The sequence below is a fragment of the Vombatus ursinus genome, unplaced genomic scaffold, assembly GCF_900497805.2.
Source record: "Vombatus ursinus unplaced genomic scaffold, bare-nosed wombat genome assembly UNPS02015175.1, whole genome shotgun sequence".
NCBI lineage: Eukaryota > Metazoa > Chordata > Mammalia > Diprotodontia > Vombatidae > Vombatus > Vombatus ursinus.
In genome coordinates, this window is record NW_020954953.1 from 23314083 (window position 1) to 23336178 (window position 22096).

The following is a 22096-nucleotide window of genomic DNA, read 5'->3' on the forward strand; positions in this document are numbered from 1 at the left end:
CCTGTTACCATGGCAATCACTCTTCTTCGATGCATTCTATCTTGTCAATGCACTTACTAAAACATGTAAAACATGTTTGTATACCCACATTCACAGGTGTTAGGACTTAGGATCACCGGTGGCTTTGACACCTCTCACCATGTTAACTCTTTTGTTGGGGCAGCCAAGCTACATGGTATGAAGATTCCATTTTTTATTAGATGATACCATCACTATATACATTGAGGTTGTTCTAAAGTCTTTAACAGCCATTGGCTTGGAATCCTCCCAAAGATCTATGCTGAGTGCCCCTCTGAGTCTTTCATTAAAATTTGACTTCCACTCCACCCCAAAACTGGTCATACCAAGCTTTTTAAAGCTCCTGTCTCTCCTGCACTCAGAATGAGGAACATTCTGGAATTCACTAAGGGCATAATTCACTAGTGGAGAGCCTGCTAATATGACGTTTTTCTGATGGGCATCTAAGTTTCCTATTTCCCTTATGGGCTTCCCTAACAGATATATTGGGCCAAATTCTTGGCTGGTGAATAATGTGGACATACGCATTTGGGAAATTATCCGGGGTCTTCTCATGTCGGTGGGGCACCATTGAAAACCAGGCCTGGCACTTCTTCCCTGAGATTGTGGTGGATGATGTCCCACGGTAACTTTGTCCATTGCCTTCATAGCATTCTTGGATTACAGGGCTTTGCACAGGGGGTGCTGCAGTAGAATTAAAAGAAATTAGACAAAAATACTGGTTGTTTCTTAGACATCTGATGCATGAGAAGTGCTGGTGACTCAGGTGGTAATAGGAATAACCAATAGGCTAACTGGGATCCTTGGGCATGATTAATTCAACAAACTCTTACCATTTCCCAGTGTTGCCCACTTGAGACTGTGCCCTCCCCCTTCTAACTTTTGGCTTTGACCTAACTCCCAACCACCTGCTTCAATTTAATTCCATCCACAACTCAACAAGCATTTAATAAGCACCTGCTGTGTTTGGAATAATGTTCGAGGCACTACGAGAGGAAGCAAAGTTTAGCCAAGACTTTTTCCTCTCGTGCTAGTGATCACTGTTATCTTGGCGCAACCTGACCTTCTCCTGTATCCTCACCCCCATCCAATTCAACCCTAACCTACCTTCCCTAGGCCTATTCTTCCCTTTACTACCTCATTCTACCATTGATTAGCTTCTTCCACAATGCCCTTTGAGGGAAAAAAACCTGTTCTATTGTAAACAAACACTCCTACATCCTTCCACTCTAACTAAAGCACTCCCTTTGCCTCTTCAAAGCAACTGAAATTTGACATCTGTCAGTGGATGCTACATTCTTATCAATGCTCTTAAAAGAAGACCATTTCTCCTTGATTCCAAGGGCAGGGAAGAGGGGTAGGTCTCCTCCTTTCTCTCAACTGCCATTTGCCAACAGTCTTTTCATTTTCATCACTCAACCTCTCCCAGATACTTCACCTTCTCTCCCCACCATCCACATTCCTTTTATCTACCAAACTCCTAAACACTGGACCACCTTCTTCAACAGCATTAGCACCTGGCTCACGGTCATCCTTTCCATCCTGTCCCCTGCCGTCACCCCCTGGGACTGAGATAGCCATGTGAATGACCTTCCTTCCTGACACCTTGGCTGAAATTCTTCAACCTCCTCAACTCCAGTGGTCTGTAATTCTACTCATACACTGCTTGGCCTCCCTTTGGGCCTCACTATCACTACTTCCACAGTGATGGCCCATTTGAGATTATGTAAACTAAATTTTTAGTGGACCAAATCAGCATAGTTTTATGACTTTCTCTAGCTGTGTTCAGCAACATGAGAAAAGAGGCAAAGGTAATGCATGGGAGCAATCTAAGGCTGGAGCTCACAAGGCATGGTCAGTAATAGGCTAAGTGGGCAAAGGACTAGAGAATAGAGGGTATGGAGAGTTGAGCTGGTTCATGAGGGTGAGGATAGGGAAGGGAAGAGGGTGTAGCCAATGCAGCAGTGATGGCCTAGAAAAGAACTAAAAGTTTGGAGACCACAGTGAGAATAAAGAACAGGGTTAATCAGAAAAAAAGGAATGACAAAAGATTATGATCAGATAATTGAATTTCAGAGTTCATGATCTTGTGGGTGATCACAATATGAAGGGTATGATTAGCTCTGCGTGTACATGAAGTGGGGTGGAGGAGTAGGTCATGGGAAATGAGGAAGTCAAGGAACTGGGAAGTTATGGTATTTGAGGGAGTGCCAATATGTATGTTCAAGTCCCCTAATGTGAGGACAGGAGTTTGGAAGGAGAGAAAGCATTTGCTTCTTTCACAACAACCCTGTGAGGTAGATAGCATCAATATTATTGTTCCCATTTTACAAATTAAGAGACACACTCAAGGAGTTTAAGTGATTTGCCTATGATCCTACAGCTTGTAAGGACCAGAGATAAGATTTAAACCCAGGTCTCCTGACTCTAAGTACCATGCTCTTTCCACTGTCCTGTACACATCTCTGTCATACTGAAGGAATAAATGGGATTTTCTGTGCAGCTGATGGGGTTCCCCCCCAGCTCTGCAAATACAATTCTTAGCCAAATAATCTATTCCCTGATAACTGGAATTAGAATAAGAACAAAGACCTGTAAAGTAGGAGGGTGTTGGAGGAAGGGGAGTCACATGACCCCTTTTGGCCACATCACTCACATCATTCACAAAAACCTCCCTTACCCACTGTTTCTGTCCTTGGATGGGAAGAGCCACAGGAAGGTATGGTACAGTTTTCCCACCTAGTTTCACTGCTGGTGGTATAGCACCAGGGTTGTGTCTCCCCATCAGGATTACGGCAGTAGTTTTCATCCAAACCTCTGAAAAGAATTTGTTGAAAGTTAATTGAATTGGCATCAGCAACAGACAGGAAATATTTTGCCATTGTAATGAACAGACTGATTTATACATGACACCAAAGGTATGTGCCCACCATGACACAGCTCAACTCAGAAATCATTTACTAGATGCCTCCTGTGTGCTAGGCACTAGAAATGTATGGGTGAAAGTAATATAGGCTCTGACCTCCCGTGCTAATGCTCTGCTGGAGGAAGGAATATGTGTGTAGCAAGGCAAAGGTTTAGAGCACTAACAGAAGGAATCATAAAAGAGATCTTCCAATGGGGATGCTTGAGCTGACTGAACCTTGAAGGGAGCTGGAGATTCCCAGAGGCTGAAATAAAGAGAGAAGGCATTCCAGGCATAAGGGACAATCTATGCAAAAGCATGGAGGTGGGAGAGAAACTGTCCTGTACAGGCAACAGCAGGTAGAGGTGAGTGGGAAATAATTTGTAATCAGTTTTGAAAGAAGTAAGTTGGAAGGGCTGCTAGGTGGTGTAGTGAATAGAGAACCAGGCCTGGAGTCAGGAGGACCTGAGTTCAAATCTAGCCTAGGACTCTTCACATTTACTAGTTGTGTGACCCTGGGCAAGTCACTTAACCCTGATTGCCTCATCCAAAAAAAAAAAAAGGGAAAAGAAAGGTAAGTTGGAGATAGTGAAAGGCTTGAAATGCCAAACAGAAGACTTTGTGTTTTACCCTACGAGTCAATAGGGAGCCACTGAAGCTTCTTGAGCAAAGGAGTGAAATTTCAGACACACCGGGTTGAACAAATGCCAGAGGTATAGTTTAAGTGCAGTGGGCTCACATACAATTGCAGCTCCTTTCGGGTGTGAAGATGTGTATCTGGACTTTGGGAGGGTTACTTAACATAAGTCTTTTGGGGGTTATTATTTATGTTAAAGAATCAGTCACCACTATCACAGAATTAATGGCAGAAGGGTCTGGTGAGTATGGAGGTGGAGATAGAGATGGAAAGGAAGGTCTGTCTCCCACACAAGTTCGTATAGCCTTCCCCCTTCCTTACACAAGCCTCAGCCAGTCTCCATTATTTTCTGATGCCTAAAGTCTTCGACCCCAAGGACCAAGTACTAGATTTGGGATCAAGAAGCTCTAGGTTCCAATCCCAACTCTGCCACATGCTACCTCTATGACATTAGTCAAATCCTTCAACTTTCTAGAACTCAGTTTCATCTGTGGAAAGAGAGGGTTGGAGAAGAAGACCTCTGAGTTTCCTTCTTACTCAAAATCTATGACCTGTGATCTTAAAGAACATGTATGAATGGAATTGAATTCTTCTGTATTATATTCAGCAGCCATCAACTGGGGACTTACTTGCAGGGAAAGTTTTCTGGGGTCCGGTTATGCTTATGAGGTGTCTGGCTGTTCCAGCGTTGACAAGTAAGCCCGGATGTAGTGACCGCAATGTTGCCTCTGTAGTTTTCCCCTTGTCCCTTTAAGCACTGAAGCATTGGACCAGAAGGTGGTGGGGGTGTAGCTTAAGGAGGAAAAAAAAATATATATATATACACATATATATTGCATTTTTTGAAAACACAGATGAACATTAGAGGAGAAAAAACTGGCCTATGTTCCCCTTTTGACTCTACTTCCCATGAGACTTGGCATTTAGATGTTGTTTTTCCATTTTTCACAAGGTTATAAGCTTGATGAGGCTTGCATTTCCCTCACCTGTTTTTGATCTGAGACAGTTGAAGAGGAGTCTTTTCTGGCTGCTCTCCACCCCCTTATACGTGCCTGTTTTGGTCTGGGAACACTGAGGCAAAAAACAGGGTTAAGGGACTTGCCCATGGATCACACAGCTAGTAAGTGTCAGAGGCTGGATTTGAACTCAGGTCTTCCCGACTCCAGGCCCAGAGCTCGATCCACTGTTTCACCTATTCTCTGCATAAAGATAATCAAGACTTCAATTTCCCTTGCTGTAGACACTATCCTTCTATTATTGCAGCATAAATGTAACAGAGGTCATAGAAAGTTTGCCTGAGAAACATGGTGGCTGTGTAACCCTGTGCCAGTTGCTCAATCTCCTTGGGGCCTCAGTTTTCTCATCTGTAAAATGGGGAGGTTGAGCTAGATGACTTCTGAGGTCCTATCCAACTCTAAATTTATGATCCTATGTATGTTTGTGTCTCTGAATAGAATATAAGCTCCTTCAGGGTGGGGTTATTTAATTTTTGTCTTTGTATTCCCAAGCAATTAAGCAATCAGTAAACTTTTATCAAGAGCCTACCATGTGCCAGGTACTGTGCTAAGCACCCAGGTTACAAAAAGAGGCAAAATACAGTTCCTGCCCTCAAGGAGCTTACATGGAGCATAATGCCTGGCACATAGTAGATACTCAAGTGCTTGTTGACAGATTGGCCTGAGGTTTCCAGTAATTCATAGATATCAACGCACATAGTATGGGTGGTTAAAAAAAAAAAAAAACTATTGCTAAAATTTTAACCCAAGGAAGTAAAGACAATTTCATTGGTATTCCCAATGGTAGAAAAGTACTAGTAATAGCTGAGATCTATAGAGTAAGTTAAGGCTGACAAAATATTTGGCATAGATGACCTCATTTGACCTTTGTGAGATGGATCATACGAGATAGATAGTTGCCCATGTTGTTTTCTCCCCATTTTACAACTGAGAAAACTAAATTTCAAAGAGGCTAAATGACTTTTACGAGATCACATTAGCTAGGTGGCACAGAGGAGAGAATTCAGGAGCTGAAGTCAGGAAGACCTGTGTTCAAATCATGTCTCAGACGCTTCCCAGGATCTGTGTGACCCTTAAATCACTTAACTACTGTTTGCCTCAGTTTCCTTAGGAAGAGAATAGGTATTTGCTGCCTCAGTTTCCTCATTTATAAAATGGAGATAATAATAGCATCTACCTCCCAGGATCATTGTGAGGATTAAGTGAGATAATATTTATAAAATGTTTTGCAAACCTTCTAGTGTCAAATAAATGCTAATTATTTATAATGCCATATTAACTCTATTCACAGCTGGAATAGGAACATAGGTTTAGAGATGGAAGGGATCATGGACCTCATTTAGTCCAGGCCCTTCATTTTTCAAAGATCAAAGCTTGTGTAAACTGCAATTAGCATTTCTGACTTCAAATCTAATATTCTTTTCAATTTACTATACCTGGTTAAAAACAAATAGATGTGCTAGAAGTGATAGTTACATTATATGCCAGGAAAGTATAACTTTATATAGAAATTAATGAACTCTGAAGAGCTTAAGCAGGATGGAGAGCCTTTGAATGAAGAGAGAGAGAGAGAAGAGACAGGAAGAAGGAGAGAGGGTGGGGACACAGGAAGGGAGAGAGAGGAGGAGAGAGAGGGGGGTGAGGAAGAGAGGAGGACAGAGGAAGTGAGAGAAGGCGTGAGAAGAAAGAAAGTGAGAAAGGGGGACAAAAAGAGAAGAAGGGAAAGAGGAGAAGGAGAGAAAGACGGAAAGAGGGAGGGAGAAAGGGGGAAAGATAAAGAAAAGGAGAGAGCAAGAGAGAAGGGAAAGGGAGAGAGAGAGAAGAAGGGAGAGGAAAGAGGGAAACAAGGGGAGGGAAAAGGAGGGAGAGAATGTCCAATAAGCTGGACAGGAAGGTGGGAGGATACGGATGATGTTTGTCCAGACATCACACTAGTACAGAAGCAAAACAATTGGTACAAAGGTGCAGTACAGCAGTGACAGGGAACTTCAGCAATACAATTTCACTTTGCTAAAAGCAGAGTATCTAATAAAGTTTTGACTTTTGTTACTGATAATCTCTTATAAGGTAATAGAAGCCACTTTGGCCTTAATTCTGACAAAGAAGTAGTGGTGAAATGGAAATTGAACTATATTGTGAATCAGGAAACTGAGGGTCAAAGTCCAGCTCAGTAACTTAGCAGGGTGACCTTGGACAAGTCACTTAAGCCTTTCTGAGCCTTTGTTTCTTCATTTGTGAAATGAAAGGTTTTGGCAAATTCCCTAAAGTTTCACTAATGTTGGATATGCTATGATTTTTTAAATGGGAAAAATGGAAACCTTAGGAGAAAGTGACTGTGACATTTTAGAATTCTGAATTATTAAGAAGGCAAACATTGGACAGGGTCAAATATATACCCCATGCTTTAGGAAAACAGTTCTCAAAGTGTCCAGAGAATTGATAGGCACTCTATCCACTGCACCACCTAGCTACCCCCAAACAAAGCACCTACTATATGCTAAATACTGTGTTCAAGTGCTGGGGATATAAAGACAGAAATGAAACAATCTCTACCCCTAAGTACTTTTATTCTATCAAGTGAGAGACAGCATGCACATATATAGAGATACATAAAATTTATACATAATAAAATCAAGGTAAGGGGGAGGCATCCACAGCTGGAGAATCAGGGAAAACTTCATGTAAAAAATGGCAATTAAACTAAACTTTGAAGGTAACTATTAGGTATTCTAAAAGGGAATAGTCTCCAGGCACTGACACCAGTCTGTTCAAAGGCATGGAGAAAGGAGACGGAGTATATTGTGTGAAGTATAGCCAGTTTGGCTGGATGGGAGAGTGCATTAAGGGGGAAATTTAAATTAAAAAAGAAATTCCAAAGTGAACAAATAGGGTTGGGTTTTTTTGTTTTGTTTTGTTTCCTTTTGTATTTTCAAAACAAAAAAGCAGAACAAGAAGGGTATATGCCCACTACTTTGGGGTTGTTAATGAAATGTTAACAGACACCAGAAATAAAGCCAAATGAATCACCTCCTATGCTGCTTTCATCTTCTCTGTCAAGGAGAATGATTTTCAAGCTAGAAAGAGTAAAGCAAATATGGTTAAGAGAGAAATAAATTGATGGGAGGATAAAAAGAGAGTACACCTGATCCAAAAGAACTACATCAGAGGATACAGGAATGAATTAATTGGTAGATGTGATCACAATTCTGGAATCCCTTTGGAGAAGAGGAGAGGTGGCAGATGACGCAGGAAGAGAATATATCTCTGCAATGTTCAAAAAAGGTGTGGTAGGTTCTAAACTAGACCCATGTTAATCCCTAGTGAAATTCTAGAATCAACTATTAAACACTTTGTGTGTGCTTTGAAAAGGAAGAAGTAGACACTGGGATGTTACTAGCCTGGTATATCAGAAAAAAGGGACAGCTAGGTGGCTCAGTGGATAGAGCCCCGGGCTTAGAACCAGAAAGACTCATCTTTATGAGTTCAAATCTAACCTCAGACACTTACTAGCTGTGTGACCCTGGAGCAAGTCATTTAACCCTCAGTTTCCTCATCTGTAAAATGAGCAGGAGAAGAAAATGGCAAACCACTCTAGTACCTTTGCCAAGAAAACACCAAATAGGGTCATGAAGAGTTGGATACAACTGAAAAATGACATAACAACAACAAAATATCAGAGAAAGGCAATAATGCATCTGGATTTCAGAAAGACATTTAATAAAAGCTCTTATAACATCCTTCTAGACAAGATAGAGTAATGTGACTAAATGGTAGTCACATCATTTTAAGACTATAATGAAGACCTGAAGGGTATATTTATTAAATTAACAAATGATATGAAGATAGATCCAAAAATATCCCAAGAGAGTCACTGGAACAATGGGCCAAACCTAAGATGGCAGTATTTAATAGGAATAAATGTGAAATCCTGTATAATCCTGTGAAATCCAGGTCAAATAATCAACTGCTCCCATGTTTTGTGGTAGCAAAGACCTGGAAGCAAAGCACATTCTCATCAGTTGGGGAAAGGGCTAAATAAATTGTGGCGCATAAATGTAATAGAATTATTACTGTGCCATGGAAATGATGAATATGTTGATAATATGTTGAGAAACATGTGTTTCTCAAGAGAATGTCAGAGAAACATGAATGATGCAGTGAATGAAGTAAACAGAGCCAGAAAAATAATATATACAATAACTACAACAATGGAAAATGGAATGGAAAGAAAAAAAAAGTTGAATACCTTCACAACATCTCTTGTATACTTTCCCTTCTCTCCACTTAGTCGCTGCCCCAATTCAGGCCCTCGTCATTGTCACAACTGTTGCCTAACTGGTCTCCCAGTCTCAAGTTTCTCCTCCCACCTCTTCCAGTCCATCTTCCACTCACCTGCCAAGGCGACTCTTCTAAAATGTAGGTCTGACCCTGTCACTGCCTTTTGCTCAGTGAGTTTCAGTGGGTCCCTGGTACCTCCAGAATCATACAGGGTGTCCCAAAAGTCCTAGTGCAATTTTAAAGCTTTGATAGCTGTATTTCCATTAACTGGGGTATTAAGTCCTCTCTTAGACATTTCAAGTTCTTCATAACCTGGTACCTTCCTACATTTCCAGTCTTACACGTCATTCTCCTCCACATACTCCAAGATGCAGCTACCATGGCCTATTTGATATTCATTGAGCATGGCATTTCATCTCTCATCTTAATGCCTTTGTACTGACTGTCCTGCAGGCCAAAATTGCTGTGCCCCCTGACCTCTGCTTCTTGGTTTCTCTGGCTTTTTTTCAAAATTCAGCTCAATTTCCTCCTATTTCATAAAGCCTTCCCTGGTTTTCTCAATTACTAGTGCCTCCTCTCTCAGATTCCCTTTCATGTATTATACATACATATATATATGTATATATATATGTATATATATATATACATATATATCTTCGATTACCTAGTTACTTACATGCTATTGTACCCATTCATGAAATCCTCGAGGTTGGGGATTTTTTTTTTTTTGCCTTTATTTGTACTTCCAGGGCTTAACACATGGCACATAGCAAGTACTTACTAAATGTTTGTTGACTAACTGTAATTGCAATAGCCAAACTTGGCCCTGGAGAAGAGCTGGGGAAAATGTATCTCTCTTGTTTCTTGGTAGAGTTAGGAGACTGTGGGTTTGGAGTGCTGTAAACACTATTAGAAACTGTTGGTATATTGATTGGCTTTGCCGGGCTACTTTTTTTTCTTTTTTATTCTTTGTTCAAAGGATGTATCATTTGCTGGCAGCAGGGTTATGTTGGGAAATGAAGGTGACATGAAAACAAAAGATATCAATAAAATAATATTTTAAAGAATCAACTGCTCAGGTATAGGTGGAAGGAAATATGGGTTAAAGGCAATTAATGTAAAAAGATTTACGGTGGCAAGAGGATTAACTCCAAGTTTGGCATAATGTTCAACAAGATGATTTAGCTGCCTGAAAATTAATGTGATCTTAGACCACAATTAAAGAAGTAGAGTGTCCTGAACAAAGAACATAATTATCCCATAGCAGCTAGGTGGCACAGTGGAAAGAGTGCTGGACCTGAAGTCAGGAAGACTCCTCTTCCTGAGTTCAAATCTAGCCTCAGAAACTTACTAGCTCTGTGACCCTGGGCAAGTCACTTAACCCTGTTTGCCTCAGTTTCCTCACCTATAAAATGATCTAGAGAAGGAAATGGCAAACTATTGCAGTATCTTTGCCAAGAAAATCTCAAATGCGGTCATGGAAAGTTGGACACGACTGAAAAATTACTGAACTGAATTGAACACTCATAATTGTCTCACATGTTCTAGTTAAATCTCATCTGGATTAGTGAATTTAGTACCAGGTACCACATATTATAAGGAACATGGACAAGCACATCTGGAGAAGGGCAATGAGATGGTGAGAGTGTTTAAAATCATATCTTAAGAGGAGGTGTTGAGGAAAATGGAAATGTCAAAAAGAAATGCCAACTGGGAAACTATGAATAGTGTCCTGCTACGAATCCCAAAGACCTTTACTCCAAAGGATTTCTGTCTTTGATCTCCTAGTACACCAACCTTGAACCTGTCAAGATATTTGGAGACACTGTTTCCCAGAGCTTAGGCCCAAGAAGCAGGCTGTGCCCTGAGCTTGGCATAACAACAATGCTTTGTGCTCTGCATGATCTCAAAGTGCATTACTTTGACTAGCACCAGGTGTTCACTGAAGTCAAAGTGCATTACTTTGACTAGCACCAGGTGTTCACTGAGGAATTTATGATTTTTGTATTAAGAAATAACTGTTTAGATTTATTGCAGCTCCCCCTATGTCTCAGGGACCTTGAAGGCCAGAGGCAGCCAATGTGCTGCAGCTTAAAATCATCCCTCAAAATTTCTTGAACTACTAACAATTTCTGAATTCCTGTGCATGTGTAACCAAACCAGATACTGCACTCCTGTTCCTGCCATGCTAACTCTGGTTTTGCACCCCGCTGAACAATCACAAGGCTCAACTACCCATATACAATGATTCTAGAGACTGTTACTATGGGACCCAAGAATGCCTACATTGTCCCAAGAAATGCCAACCATGGGAAATGCTTACTCAAGACCTAAGAGTGATTGTGTTGTGGTCCAGCCCTTTTGTGGTTTTGCATATATTTAAACCCTACCTCTGCCAGAAGCCCTTCTTCTCAGGGTGGGGGTGGGGGGTGGGGTGCAGAGCTTCCACTTGAAAGCATTTTCTCACTCTGAAATAAATTAAACTTCTGTTTGATTCCTGACTCTCCTGGCTCTAGCCTTCTGTTCAACTCTGGCCACTCACAGGTTAGAGACCAGTTCCAGCCCAGCTGACAAATCTCATCCCTGAATATTTCCCCTACATATCTGAGGCAGGTGTTGGAAAAAATCCTTCCCTTAACCAAGACAAGATTTGTGAAGAAATTAAAGGAAGATATCAAATGAAACAAAGCCATATACATGTGAAGAGATATACAACTGTGGAGTTACAGAGCTTTAGCAATATTCTTCATGGGGTAACTAGATGGCACAGTGGATGGAGTGATGGCCCTGGAGTCAGGAAAATTCATTTTCCCAAGCTCAAATCTGGCCTCCAACACTATCTGTGTGACCCTGGGCAAGTCACTTTACTCTGTTTGCCTCAGTTTCTTCACCTGGAGAAGGAAATTGCAAACCACTCCTGTATCTCTTCCAAGAAAACCCCAGTTGGGGTCACAAAGAATCAGACATGACTGAAAACAACTAAACACTGATATTCTTTACTTTATCCTCATTTAACTCCTTCCTTTGAATCTCATGTCTCAGACTTGCATTTTACTCCTAAACGTAGATGAGGTTGGTTCTCCTGTTAGTAGGTCAAGATCATCTCCATCGTCTCTAGTTAGGAGCTGATAGAAAAGGGCACAGGACTATTTATAATGAAATTACTAAAGGGATGTATGACTAAGAAAGATTTGGGACCATGTCACAACATTGTTTTTCATTTCCCTCAAATCAATCTTATCCCAACCCCCAAATATATCATTTGCTTTTAAAATTCTGTAGCAGTAGTAAGTTGTGCCCTTTTCTATCAGCTTCATCCTCTCTAGGGAGGATCTTGGCCAGCATAAAGCCAGTCAGAGGATTATGGAGATAGGCTTTCTTGTGGTTTTCTTAGCTTTCATAGCAGACCGGCCTCCTTTCAACTTGGAAGCTCATGACATCAGTTATATCCACTGCCAAGTTCTGCACTGTGGCCTGAAGACTATTTCCAGTATACAAAAGCCCTCAGTCACTTTTCAGAGTTTCATCACAGCTGCTTAACACAGAGAAGAGATGACTTAAGGGAAACAGGCTACTTGTCTTTGAATAGCTGAAAAATTGTCACTGAGAAGAGAAATTCAATTTATTCTGTGTTGTTTGGGGTAGAATTAGGGCCGGTAGATCAAAAGTACAAAGAGGTGGATTTCAGTGCAATATAAGGAAGTGCTGTCTAATAATAATTGAAATAGTTATCAGGTTGAAATATATAGTTATATAATTTTAAATAGAATAGGCTGACTTGTGAAGTAGTACATTGCCCATTGCTAGAAGTATTCAAGCGAAGGTCAAGTTACACGTCAGGGAATTCTGGTGACAACCTAAAATCTCTTCACTTTAAGACCTCATTAATCTAGAGACAGGGCAGCTAGGTGGATAGAGTGCCAGGCCTGGAGGCAAGAAGACCTGAGATCAAATCTGACCTCAGACACTTACTAGCTGTGTGACCCTGGGCAAGTCACTTAATGCTGTTTGCTCTAGTTTCCTCAGCTGTAAAATGATCTGGAGAAGGAAATGGCAAAGCACTCCAGTATCTTTGACAAGAAAACCCCAAATGAAGTCACAAAGAGTCAGATATAACTAAAAAAAAAAAAAAGACTAAACAAATAGCAGTAACTTCCAGAGTCCAATGTCACCTTTCAGTCAGATACTCAGTCACTGTCAAATATTTTCACCTTCATCCCATTTAAAACTTTATCCAGAGGTTTTGAATAGCACAATGCTATCATAGACAATACTTACAGCAACGGGGGATGTTGCAGAATTCCCAGCGTTTATTTGGATTCAAGGTAAAACACCATGGCCGAGGCTCTCCGTCTGGGTTGCGGCAATAATTCTCCTTTAAGTTCTTATTGGGAAATCTGAGTGTGGAAAAAACTCTTTACATTTAGCTTTACAACACATCTCATATAATGTCCCCTTCTCTCCTCTGTCATGGCTACCATCTTAGTACAGACCCTCACCCCACCTCATGACTAGACTTTTGTAAAAATTTCCAATTAAGTCCTTCATAGATGCTTGTCAATGATGTTGCTGATGGCATAAGGAACTCTTAGTAGGGAAGTTCTCTTCTTTACCAATGCAGGTTAGTACCCACTGTAAAATTTGTAATTTCAGAGCGTTCCCTGGGAAACTCAGGGATTAAGTGACAAAATTGTTCATGGTCTTACAACCAGTATATGTCATAGTCAGGATTTGAAACCAGATTGTCCTGACCCTGAGGCCAACCCACCATGAAATTCTAGGTCTATACAATATATAAACAAATAAATTCATAGTAATATGGAAAATGAACAGCAGAAAAATATTGGAGAGGGGGAGGTGTCACGAAAAGCTGAGTGCTTAAGCTGAGTCACGAAGGAAAGTAGGAATTCTAATACTTGGAAGGACCACCTAAGCAAAGACACAAGGATGGGAGCTAGGATGTCATGTACACCAGTGGTGTCAAAGAAATGAAGGCCACTAAGTCGTAGAGACAGATATCTGTAGGCTGCAGATTAATTTAGAAAACCACATATTAATGTTATATATTTCTGTAGTATTTTTATTTATTTTGTTTTATATAGCCCAGTTACATTTTAATCTGGCTCAGGTTGAATGTGGGACTGTTGTGGACTGTGTGTTTAATAAATACCTCTATTGTACAGGAAACAGCAAATACATGTCATATGCTTAATACATAATTTTTGAGTTTGCCTAACTATCCACTGAGCAAACATAATGAGCTGGTACACACTAGAGAAGAGAGTGAGAATCCTCATGCTTTTAATGTATGACTCTTCTGTCCTACTGAGTATTCACAGAGTAGGAAGAATAGGACCCTAGGGAACGCAGAAGCAATAACAAGCACAAATGGTCCCTTATGCTGAACACAAAAGACTCCTTTGGGATGCTCAACATCTGGGTTGGAGTGCAACAAGGAAATCCAGATGCAGTTGATTACATCAGCACTTCTGGCAGTGTATCAAAAGATAACCTCTCCCACCCCCAAAAATTACCCAGCTAATGGAAAAGGGCTGGTGGATCTTGGGTCTAATTCACTGACACCTGATGATGAGAACAGAGCATAAGGTAAGTGTCAAAGGAATGAATGCAGGGAAGAGAATATTTGAGGCCGGTAGACATGGTACCAATCTAGTCTTCTGCTGTTTTGCCCTGGCTTCTTCCTTTATGTTATCATCATGATAAAGGCAGGGGGAGAAAGGAGATGATGTTATCATCATGATAAAGGCAGAGGGAGAAAGGAGATTTCTGAGATCTGAAGCTCATCAGCAATGACTTCTCTTAGATCTTCCAGTCTCTTCTTGGATGAATAAGAATTAATAATAGGAAATACCTATGTGGGTCAAGGAGTTCATTTCAACATCTTTATTTTCTCCTGGTAGGACTTACTTGGAAGGAAGGTACTCGTGAGAATGTGGTTCCTGGGAGCCCCAAGGCTGACATTCGATTCCAGACTCTGTCTTTGAAATGGTACCTTGGTAGTTTTCACCACTGCAATGCATGCATTCATCTGCCATGGTAGGTTAGATGGAAACACAGAGAGAGACTGAAATGAATGAAGGTAACAAAGATGAAATGGGGATAAGGGGTGGAAGAAGGAGGCGGGGAGGAATAAACACAGATGACAAACCGGAGCTAGAGTTGGGATTAGAAATAGCTGAGTGCTGCTTTCTGTCTACACTTGCTTTCTAGACAAGTGCCATCAAAGAAGGGCTAATAAAAGATTGGAGATTTCTTAATGCAGTTCTAATCCCTCCACCTTTGTGACTATAGATATTTGAAAATTAGAGTTAAGAGCATAGAGTATTTTAGTCTCTAGACCCTCTCTTACAGTCAAGCTCAATCAAGAAATTCCTTAATGAACACAGGAGTGTGGTAAATGCTTAACAGCTGGCTCTTCTGGAAAAAAATGTGTAAGTAACACACTGAATTATTAACACTTTCTTAAGTCTCAACAAGCTACAAAACAATAACTCAAACCCTGATTTGTAGCCGTTGTGGATTTACAAGGTGCTCACACTGAAAATTTAACAAAGGGCTCTCTGAAGCTACTTCCAATATCTCGTTGAGATTCAGTATGTCTGTGTGCCTTGCTTTACCTAAGAAAGAGAAAAAAGGAATGAAGGAAAGAAGAAAGGAAGGAAAAGAAGAAAAAGAGAAAGAAAGAAAGAAAAAAGAAAGGAAGGAAAGAAAGAAGGGAAGAAAGAGAGAAAGAAAGAGAAAAAAGGAATGAAAGAAAGAAAGAAGGAAGGAAAAAAGGAAGGAAGGAAAGAAAGAAGGAAGAGAGACAGAGACAGAGAGAGAGAGAGAGAGAGAGGAAGACAGGCCCAACCTTCACATTCAGGAACATCACAATATTCAAATCTGGTCTTTGGATCCATGGTATAGCACCAAGGTCCCCTAATATCATCATCAGGATTTCTGCAGTAGTTTTTCTCCAGTCCTTCATCTGGGTATTTGCTTGGTGTAAAGCTGTGGAAAGGGGAAAATGCTTTAATTGAATACCAATATTTAATTGGCAGAGATAGCTATTACACAGTGGATAGAGAGAGACTTGGGTTCAAGTCCCAAGACTGACATATACTGTTTGTATGGTAGCTAGGTAGGTCACCTAACCAAACAATACCCCTGGCAACACTCCAGGATTATCAATCAAAGAGAAAATGCTGACTTACTTTGTTAGAGGTAATTAGGTGGTTCAGTGGACAGAGCTACTGGGCCTGGGGTCAGGAAGACCTGATTTCAAGTTTGGCCTGCTAGTTGTATGGCCCTGGGCAACCTGCTTAGCCTCTGTTTGCCTCAGTCTCTTCAACTATAAAATGGGGATAATAATAGTACCTCCCAGGATTGTTGTGAAGATAAAATGAGATAATATTTACAGAGCTTTCAGCACAGTGGCCTGGCACATAGTAGGTTTTGTATAAATGTTAACTATTATTATTATCATTATCATACTAATGAAATCACATGTCCAATTCCAGCCCCCTTGCCTATATTTCTATAATGCATATGTTTCTGTGAAGCCAGAGAAAGAGGTACACCTCATCTGAGATTTAGGCTTTTGGCATCCAAATACATAAAGAATAAGATAATCCACATTTGTTGAATGATAACTCACATTTCTATTGTGCTTTAAATTTCACAAACTGCTTTCCTCTTAAAACCTCCCTCCAAGGTAGGTAGTGTAAGTCTCAGACCCACTTTGTAGAGTAGTAATAGTTATAATAACAATAATGATAGTAGCTAGTATTTATATAGTGCTTTAAGATTTGCAAAACACTTTACATGTATTGCCTCATTTGATTATAAATGAGAAAACAGAAGCTGTCAGAGAATAACTGATTTGCCCAGAGTCATACAACTCACCAGTAAAAGATTCAAACCCAGGTCTCTCATTATTCCAGGTTCAGCTCTTTCCAGCATTCCATTCTGCCACTCATCTACATACAACTTGAACTCATGTGACAACTGAAATTTCTGTAGGATTTTTGCCGTGTTTGTGATTTGTCAGAAGGGTGATATTTATTGTTGATACTATTATTCTGCTTTCAGGTTTCTGAACCAATGCTTAAGATCCATCTTTGCCTAGGTCCAGAATCATCAACTCTATATAGTGACCAGAGGGAAAATGGTGGCTTTCCAGGTCCACAAAATCCTTCACCCATTCCTACCATCAACCTCTGTCCAACTGCCCATGGTAGGTAAAGCCAGTATCTCAGCACTCTGAGATTCCTAAGATATTTATAGTTAGCATTGTCAACAAAAGGATAAAGTTAGAAGAATAATTATTGAAACTTATTCTGGAAAATCCCTCCTGTTATTTATCATATTTTCTAGATCTCACAAACTGAGAAAAGTCCTTCTGTTCCTCCCCCAAGAAGGAAACCACCAAATAAATACCTCTTTCAACTCCAGATTCTATACGGATAAGCAATTGCCTATTTAATTCATAATCTTAGATATTTTCTTGGGGGTTTTCTGAGATGAAGCTCTATGAGAATTGCCCATGGTCATATACGTACTACATATACCTAGTATGTATCAAAAGCAAGATTTGAACCTAGGCCTTCTTGACTGACTCTCTTCATTATGGCCGGCTATCTCCCACTATCCCTGAAAAATCACAATGCTTTATTTCTAGAAGAAAAATTCTATTTTGATTTTTTAAAAAATCCATATGTATGTCCTATGGGATAAGTCAAGCTGATATATGATAACTATTATTCAAGTTAACGTGAACAACATAGTTAGCTGAACAGACAAACTTTTTAAAAAATAAATTTTTATTGAAATATACATGGTAAGACATTAAAATGATATATCATAACAGTGAGTGAGCATAACAGCTTTTAAGCAAGAATCATACATCTCTCTATATAGACATTTACCACACACAATTAAAAAAATAAACAAATTTTAATTTCTCAGATTTCAGCTCAGCAGAGTTTTTGTTATAAACATATTTGTCTGATTACATAGTTCTGCATAATAGCTGGTGTCACACCAGCCTTTTCTGTTTATGTATTTATATTTTAATTAATTATGTTTCTGTATAAATATGAAGAATAGGCGAAAAAAGTCAGTTTGACTGAACCAAATAGTGCAGAATGGGGAGTAATATACAATAAGCTGAAAAGGTAGGCTGAGATAAGTTGCCTTTGAATACTAGTGGATGGGATGTTTGACCCTAGATCAGTAGGGAGTTTGAGTAGTTGAGTGACATAGTCACACCTGCACTTTAGGAAATTCATGTGGAAATGAAGTGAAGTGAGAGAGATAAGGCAGGGAGACCAACTAGGGAGCTTTTGCCGCAATCACAAAGTTGAGATGATCTGTGGATAGGAATGGAATGATGTTTGAATTTTCCCAATGACATTTGCACAGCTGCTACAGTGAGTCAGAGTTAGAGTGTAACTGCCATGAGGGGCCAAGACCCAGAGAGGAAGGGTCAAAATTGGGAGCTTACATAGTGGTAGAACTGGGTAGAGAGGAGGAGTGCTGGACAATAAGGGGTGAAGGGCAGGTTTGGTTGTGTTGGAGACACCTCCCAGGATTGACTATGGAGGAAAGTGGCCTGTAGCCCATCTTTATACTCTCTGATTGGACAATTGTGGCACCTCCAGAGGCCGAGGCCTCCATTTTGGAAATGAGTACTCTAGACAATAAGAAGTCAACTAGGCCCACTTTAGTTGTTGTTGTTCAGTCATTGTCTAATGATTGTGTCCAACTCTTTGTGATCCAGCAGGGTGCTTCCTTGGCAAAGATACTGGAGTGGGTTTGCCACTTCCTTCTCCAATGGATTAGGCAAACAGAAGCTAAGTGACTTGCCCATGGTCAAACAGCTAGTGAGTATCTGAGGTGAGATTTGAATTCAAGTCTTCCTGATTCCAGGAATTCAACTGAATCAGCCTGCTAACTTTGGCAGCTCCCTCTTTGGAATTGTACTCCAAATATTTGGTCTATTCAACATTCCTCATCTATAATGAGCACTGTGGTGCTAGTTCCTATTCACATGTCTGATTTGGTTTGGGGAATAACTGAATTATCCTGAATACAGCATGTGAACACTGATAGGGAAAAAAAAAACTTACTTGGGTACATGAGGGCTAGTATCACTCCATTTCTGGCAGGTATTTCCGGTTTTAGTTTTAGACAAAGTCCCTCTATAGCTTTTTCCATTTCCTCTCTTGCATTCTGAAAGGTACACTGAAAAGAAATTCCCATCAAAGTATTTCATAAAAGATAAATCTAATGGAGAAAACTGAACCCCCTGCTTCATTACAAACTAATATGTTATCAAATAGCAGAGAGAAATGACATTTTAGACAGCTGCATTATTGCTGCCGCCAGACTCCCTGAAAAGACAATTTCTTATGTCTCCAGTGGCAATCAGCTAAACCACCCAAGCAGATATGGGTGTGATTTTGTCAGTGATTACTTTCCATGAGGAAATCCTGGCCAATTGTGTTAAAGTGTTTCAGTGTTCTACAAGGAAAAAAGCAAATATTGAAAAGGTCCTATTCTGGCTCCTGCTTTTGGTATGTACCTAAGGAAGCTTCTATGTGTTTTCAGTCTTTTCCATCACCTTCTAAACAACTACCTTTTGAACTCTGATCTCAGAATCCATCTTATGTTATTCATTTTATCTTAAGTTACATGTCCAAATGTTAGAATTTGGGAGAGTGAATTCTTCATGCTGCCTCTATTTCATGCACAATGAAACCTATGGGATCATAGATCCAAAGCTGGAAGGAACCTTAGAGGAAACTGAGGCCCAGAGAAGTGAATATTCTGGCCAAGGTTACACAAGAGAACAAGTAGCAGAGCTGAGATTTCAGCCTAGGACTTCTACCTATTCTCAATGAGTAAATCAGTATTCGAATGACATAAGTTTTAGTGTTGAGTTGTATTTCAAGCTCAAAAAAATGAGGTTAAAATGTTTCATGAACAAGGGTGCACTCTAACAAAGAGCAGAAATCTAGGGTGGTCATGGAAAGAAAATATGTCACTGTGTTTTTGCCTCAATTTCTCTTATTCTGGAGAAATACTGCAAAAGCCTCTGTTTTTCATTTGGGAGAAGGGACTAGGGTGTAAGCAGGGATTTCTGTGGTATATTATATGAAGCTCTGTGGAATCCAGAAATAGAAAACTGCTTATTTTAGCAAGGTATAATTTAAGCAAAATTAATCAGCTACCATACAATTAGTTTACTTTAATGTCAACGATAAATACCTACTGCATCACTACGGAGTTTTCTAATCCCAGGCAACTGTCCTTTTTCAGGACACCACTAATTATGATTAGCTTATCCTTTATCCCAAGAGTTGTTTCTAAAACTTAACATTTATTAATATCTTTAAAAAAAAAACCAGCATTTCCTATATGTAGGGCCTGAAATGGTGCTAAGTACTCTTTCCTCCTATAAGAATCTGCCTTTCTGAGATAATGTCACACCATATAACAGTGATATTTATTGAGGGTTTTTAAGGAACAAATGTAAACTGTGGAAAATGAAAGCATGCAAATTCAGAACTTAGTACACCAATAACAGGAATTTAATTAAAGGTCAGAAGAAAAATGGTGTATGTTGAAAGAAAAGAAAAAATGTAATACAATTAAAGAGTTTTACTATAATACTGTCAGGAAGAACTAAAATCCCCCTACCCTTGAGACAGACAGACAGACAGACAGATAGACAGACAGACAAACCGACAGATAGATAGATAGACAGACACATACATACATATATAGATACGTCAATAGATGCATCAGATAGATGATAAATACATGGATAGATACATACATACCTATATAGATACAATAGATGATAGATACATACATACACACATAGATGGATACATAGATACAAACATACATATGTAGATACATCAATACATCAATAGATACATCAGATAGATCATAGATACATGGATAGATAGACAGATACATACATACATACATAATTACAATAGATAGATGACAGCTACATACATACATATATACATGGATACATAGACAGATACATACATATATAGATACATGCATAAAAAGAGATACAAAGATAGAAATATAGATAAAATAGAGATAGATAGAAATATACACACACAAGCACAGGGCACTTGCGTCCAAGGATCTCTTAATAATCCTTCAGTCATATTCTGAACATGGAAATCAAGAAATACGGTCAGCCACCCTCAGTGGAAGTGTTAGAGAGCCTTTTATCTAGCCCAGGAGGAATTTACCACTCCAGTCACTTTATTACAAAAACAAATTAACCCCTCACTACTTGGTCTATCCTCATCTCTTTGAGAAAGAAAACACATTAAAAAGTTGCACATGGCTCCCTCTTAAGAAGAAAGGTGAACAAGAAGACATACATACTTCTCTTTTCAAATAAAACCACATCTCTCCTCCTCACAACTGTGGAAGTCTTGCTGTTTTCAGCCATAATCACACACTTCTGTTCTTTGTTGTAATATTCGAAGGACCTGCAGAAATGAACCAAAGACAAGAGAGATTTTTCCCCTTAGTTAATATAGACAAATATTTATTCACAGGCCTGAAACATGTGAATATATATAACTCGCACGTATGTACGTATACATGTATATATGTACAACATGTGGATACACATTGTATACATGTATGAAGTATACATGTGTGTACATACCTGCAGATAGACATGTGTGTATATGCATGTGTATGTTATGTATACACACACGTATATTATATGTGTGTACATACATATATGTAGATATGTATTTGTGGATAATGGGAGATAAAATTGGAAAGAGTCTTGATTGACAAGTGAAATTATATAAAGATATGTAACAAAATTTGAAAATCTCTATGCCTTATGATAAATTGTGAGAACTCTAAGCCTGTTGCCCTACATACATCTTAGGTAAAATTAAAAATGACCCAGAATACTGCAGTTCATTTTTATTTTTGTAACCCCAACACTTTGCACAGTGTCTTAAACAGCTGGGCATGTATTAAATGCTTCTTTAATTGAATCAAAATCAGAATGTTAGGAAATAGAGGTATTCTTTTATTCACTAGTTTTCCCCCTCTTAATTTCATTCTATATCTTTTGGTTTCAAATTGTTTGCTCATAGCACACATTGATCTAAAACCGTTGCTAATTAAATTACTGCATGAAACATGCAGTAAAATTAAAAGGGAAATGGGTAATAGAAAAAA

The 22096-nt window shown here is 39.5% G+C and overlaps 2 protein-coding genes across 2 annotated transcripts in view; one reads left to right on the top strand and one right to left on the bottom strand.

Moving 5' to 3' along the window:
- Positions 1 to 22096, top strand: part of LOC114031434 (solute carrier family 22 member 3-like) — a 192438-nt gene that overhangs the window by 148821 nt on the left and 21521 nt on the right. The window lies entirely within an intron of this gene.
- The window catches only part of LOC114031433 (plasminogen-like), a 71007-nt gene that overhangs the window by 23878 nt on the left and 25033 nt on the right, over positions 1 to 22096 (bottom strand). The window contains exons 3-10 of the mRNA XM_027846505.1: positions 21275 to 21381; positions 18985 to 19099; positions 15726 to 15865; positions 14783 to 14903; positions 13133 to 13251; positions 4190 to 4352; positions 2699 to 2835; positions 543 to 702 (exon numbers count right to left, since the gene is read on the bottom strand). Of these exons, the coding sequence (XP_027702306.1) occupies positions 543 to 702; positions 2699 to 2835; positions 4190 to 4352; positions 13133 to 13251; positions 14783 to 14903; positions 15726 to 15865; positions 18985 to 19099; positions 21275 to 21381 (1062 nt within the window). The remainder of the gene's footprint in view (positions 1 to 542; positions 703 to 2698; positions 2836 to 4189; positions 4353 to 13132; positions 13252 to 14782; positions 14904 to 15725; positions 15866 to 18984; positions 19100 to 21274; positions 21382 to 22096) is intronic.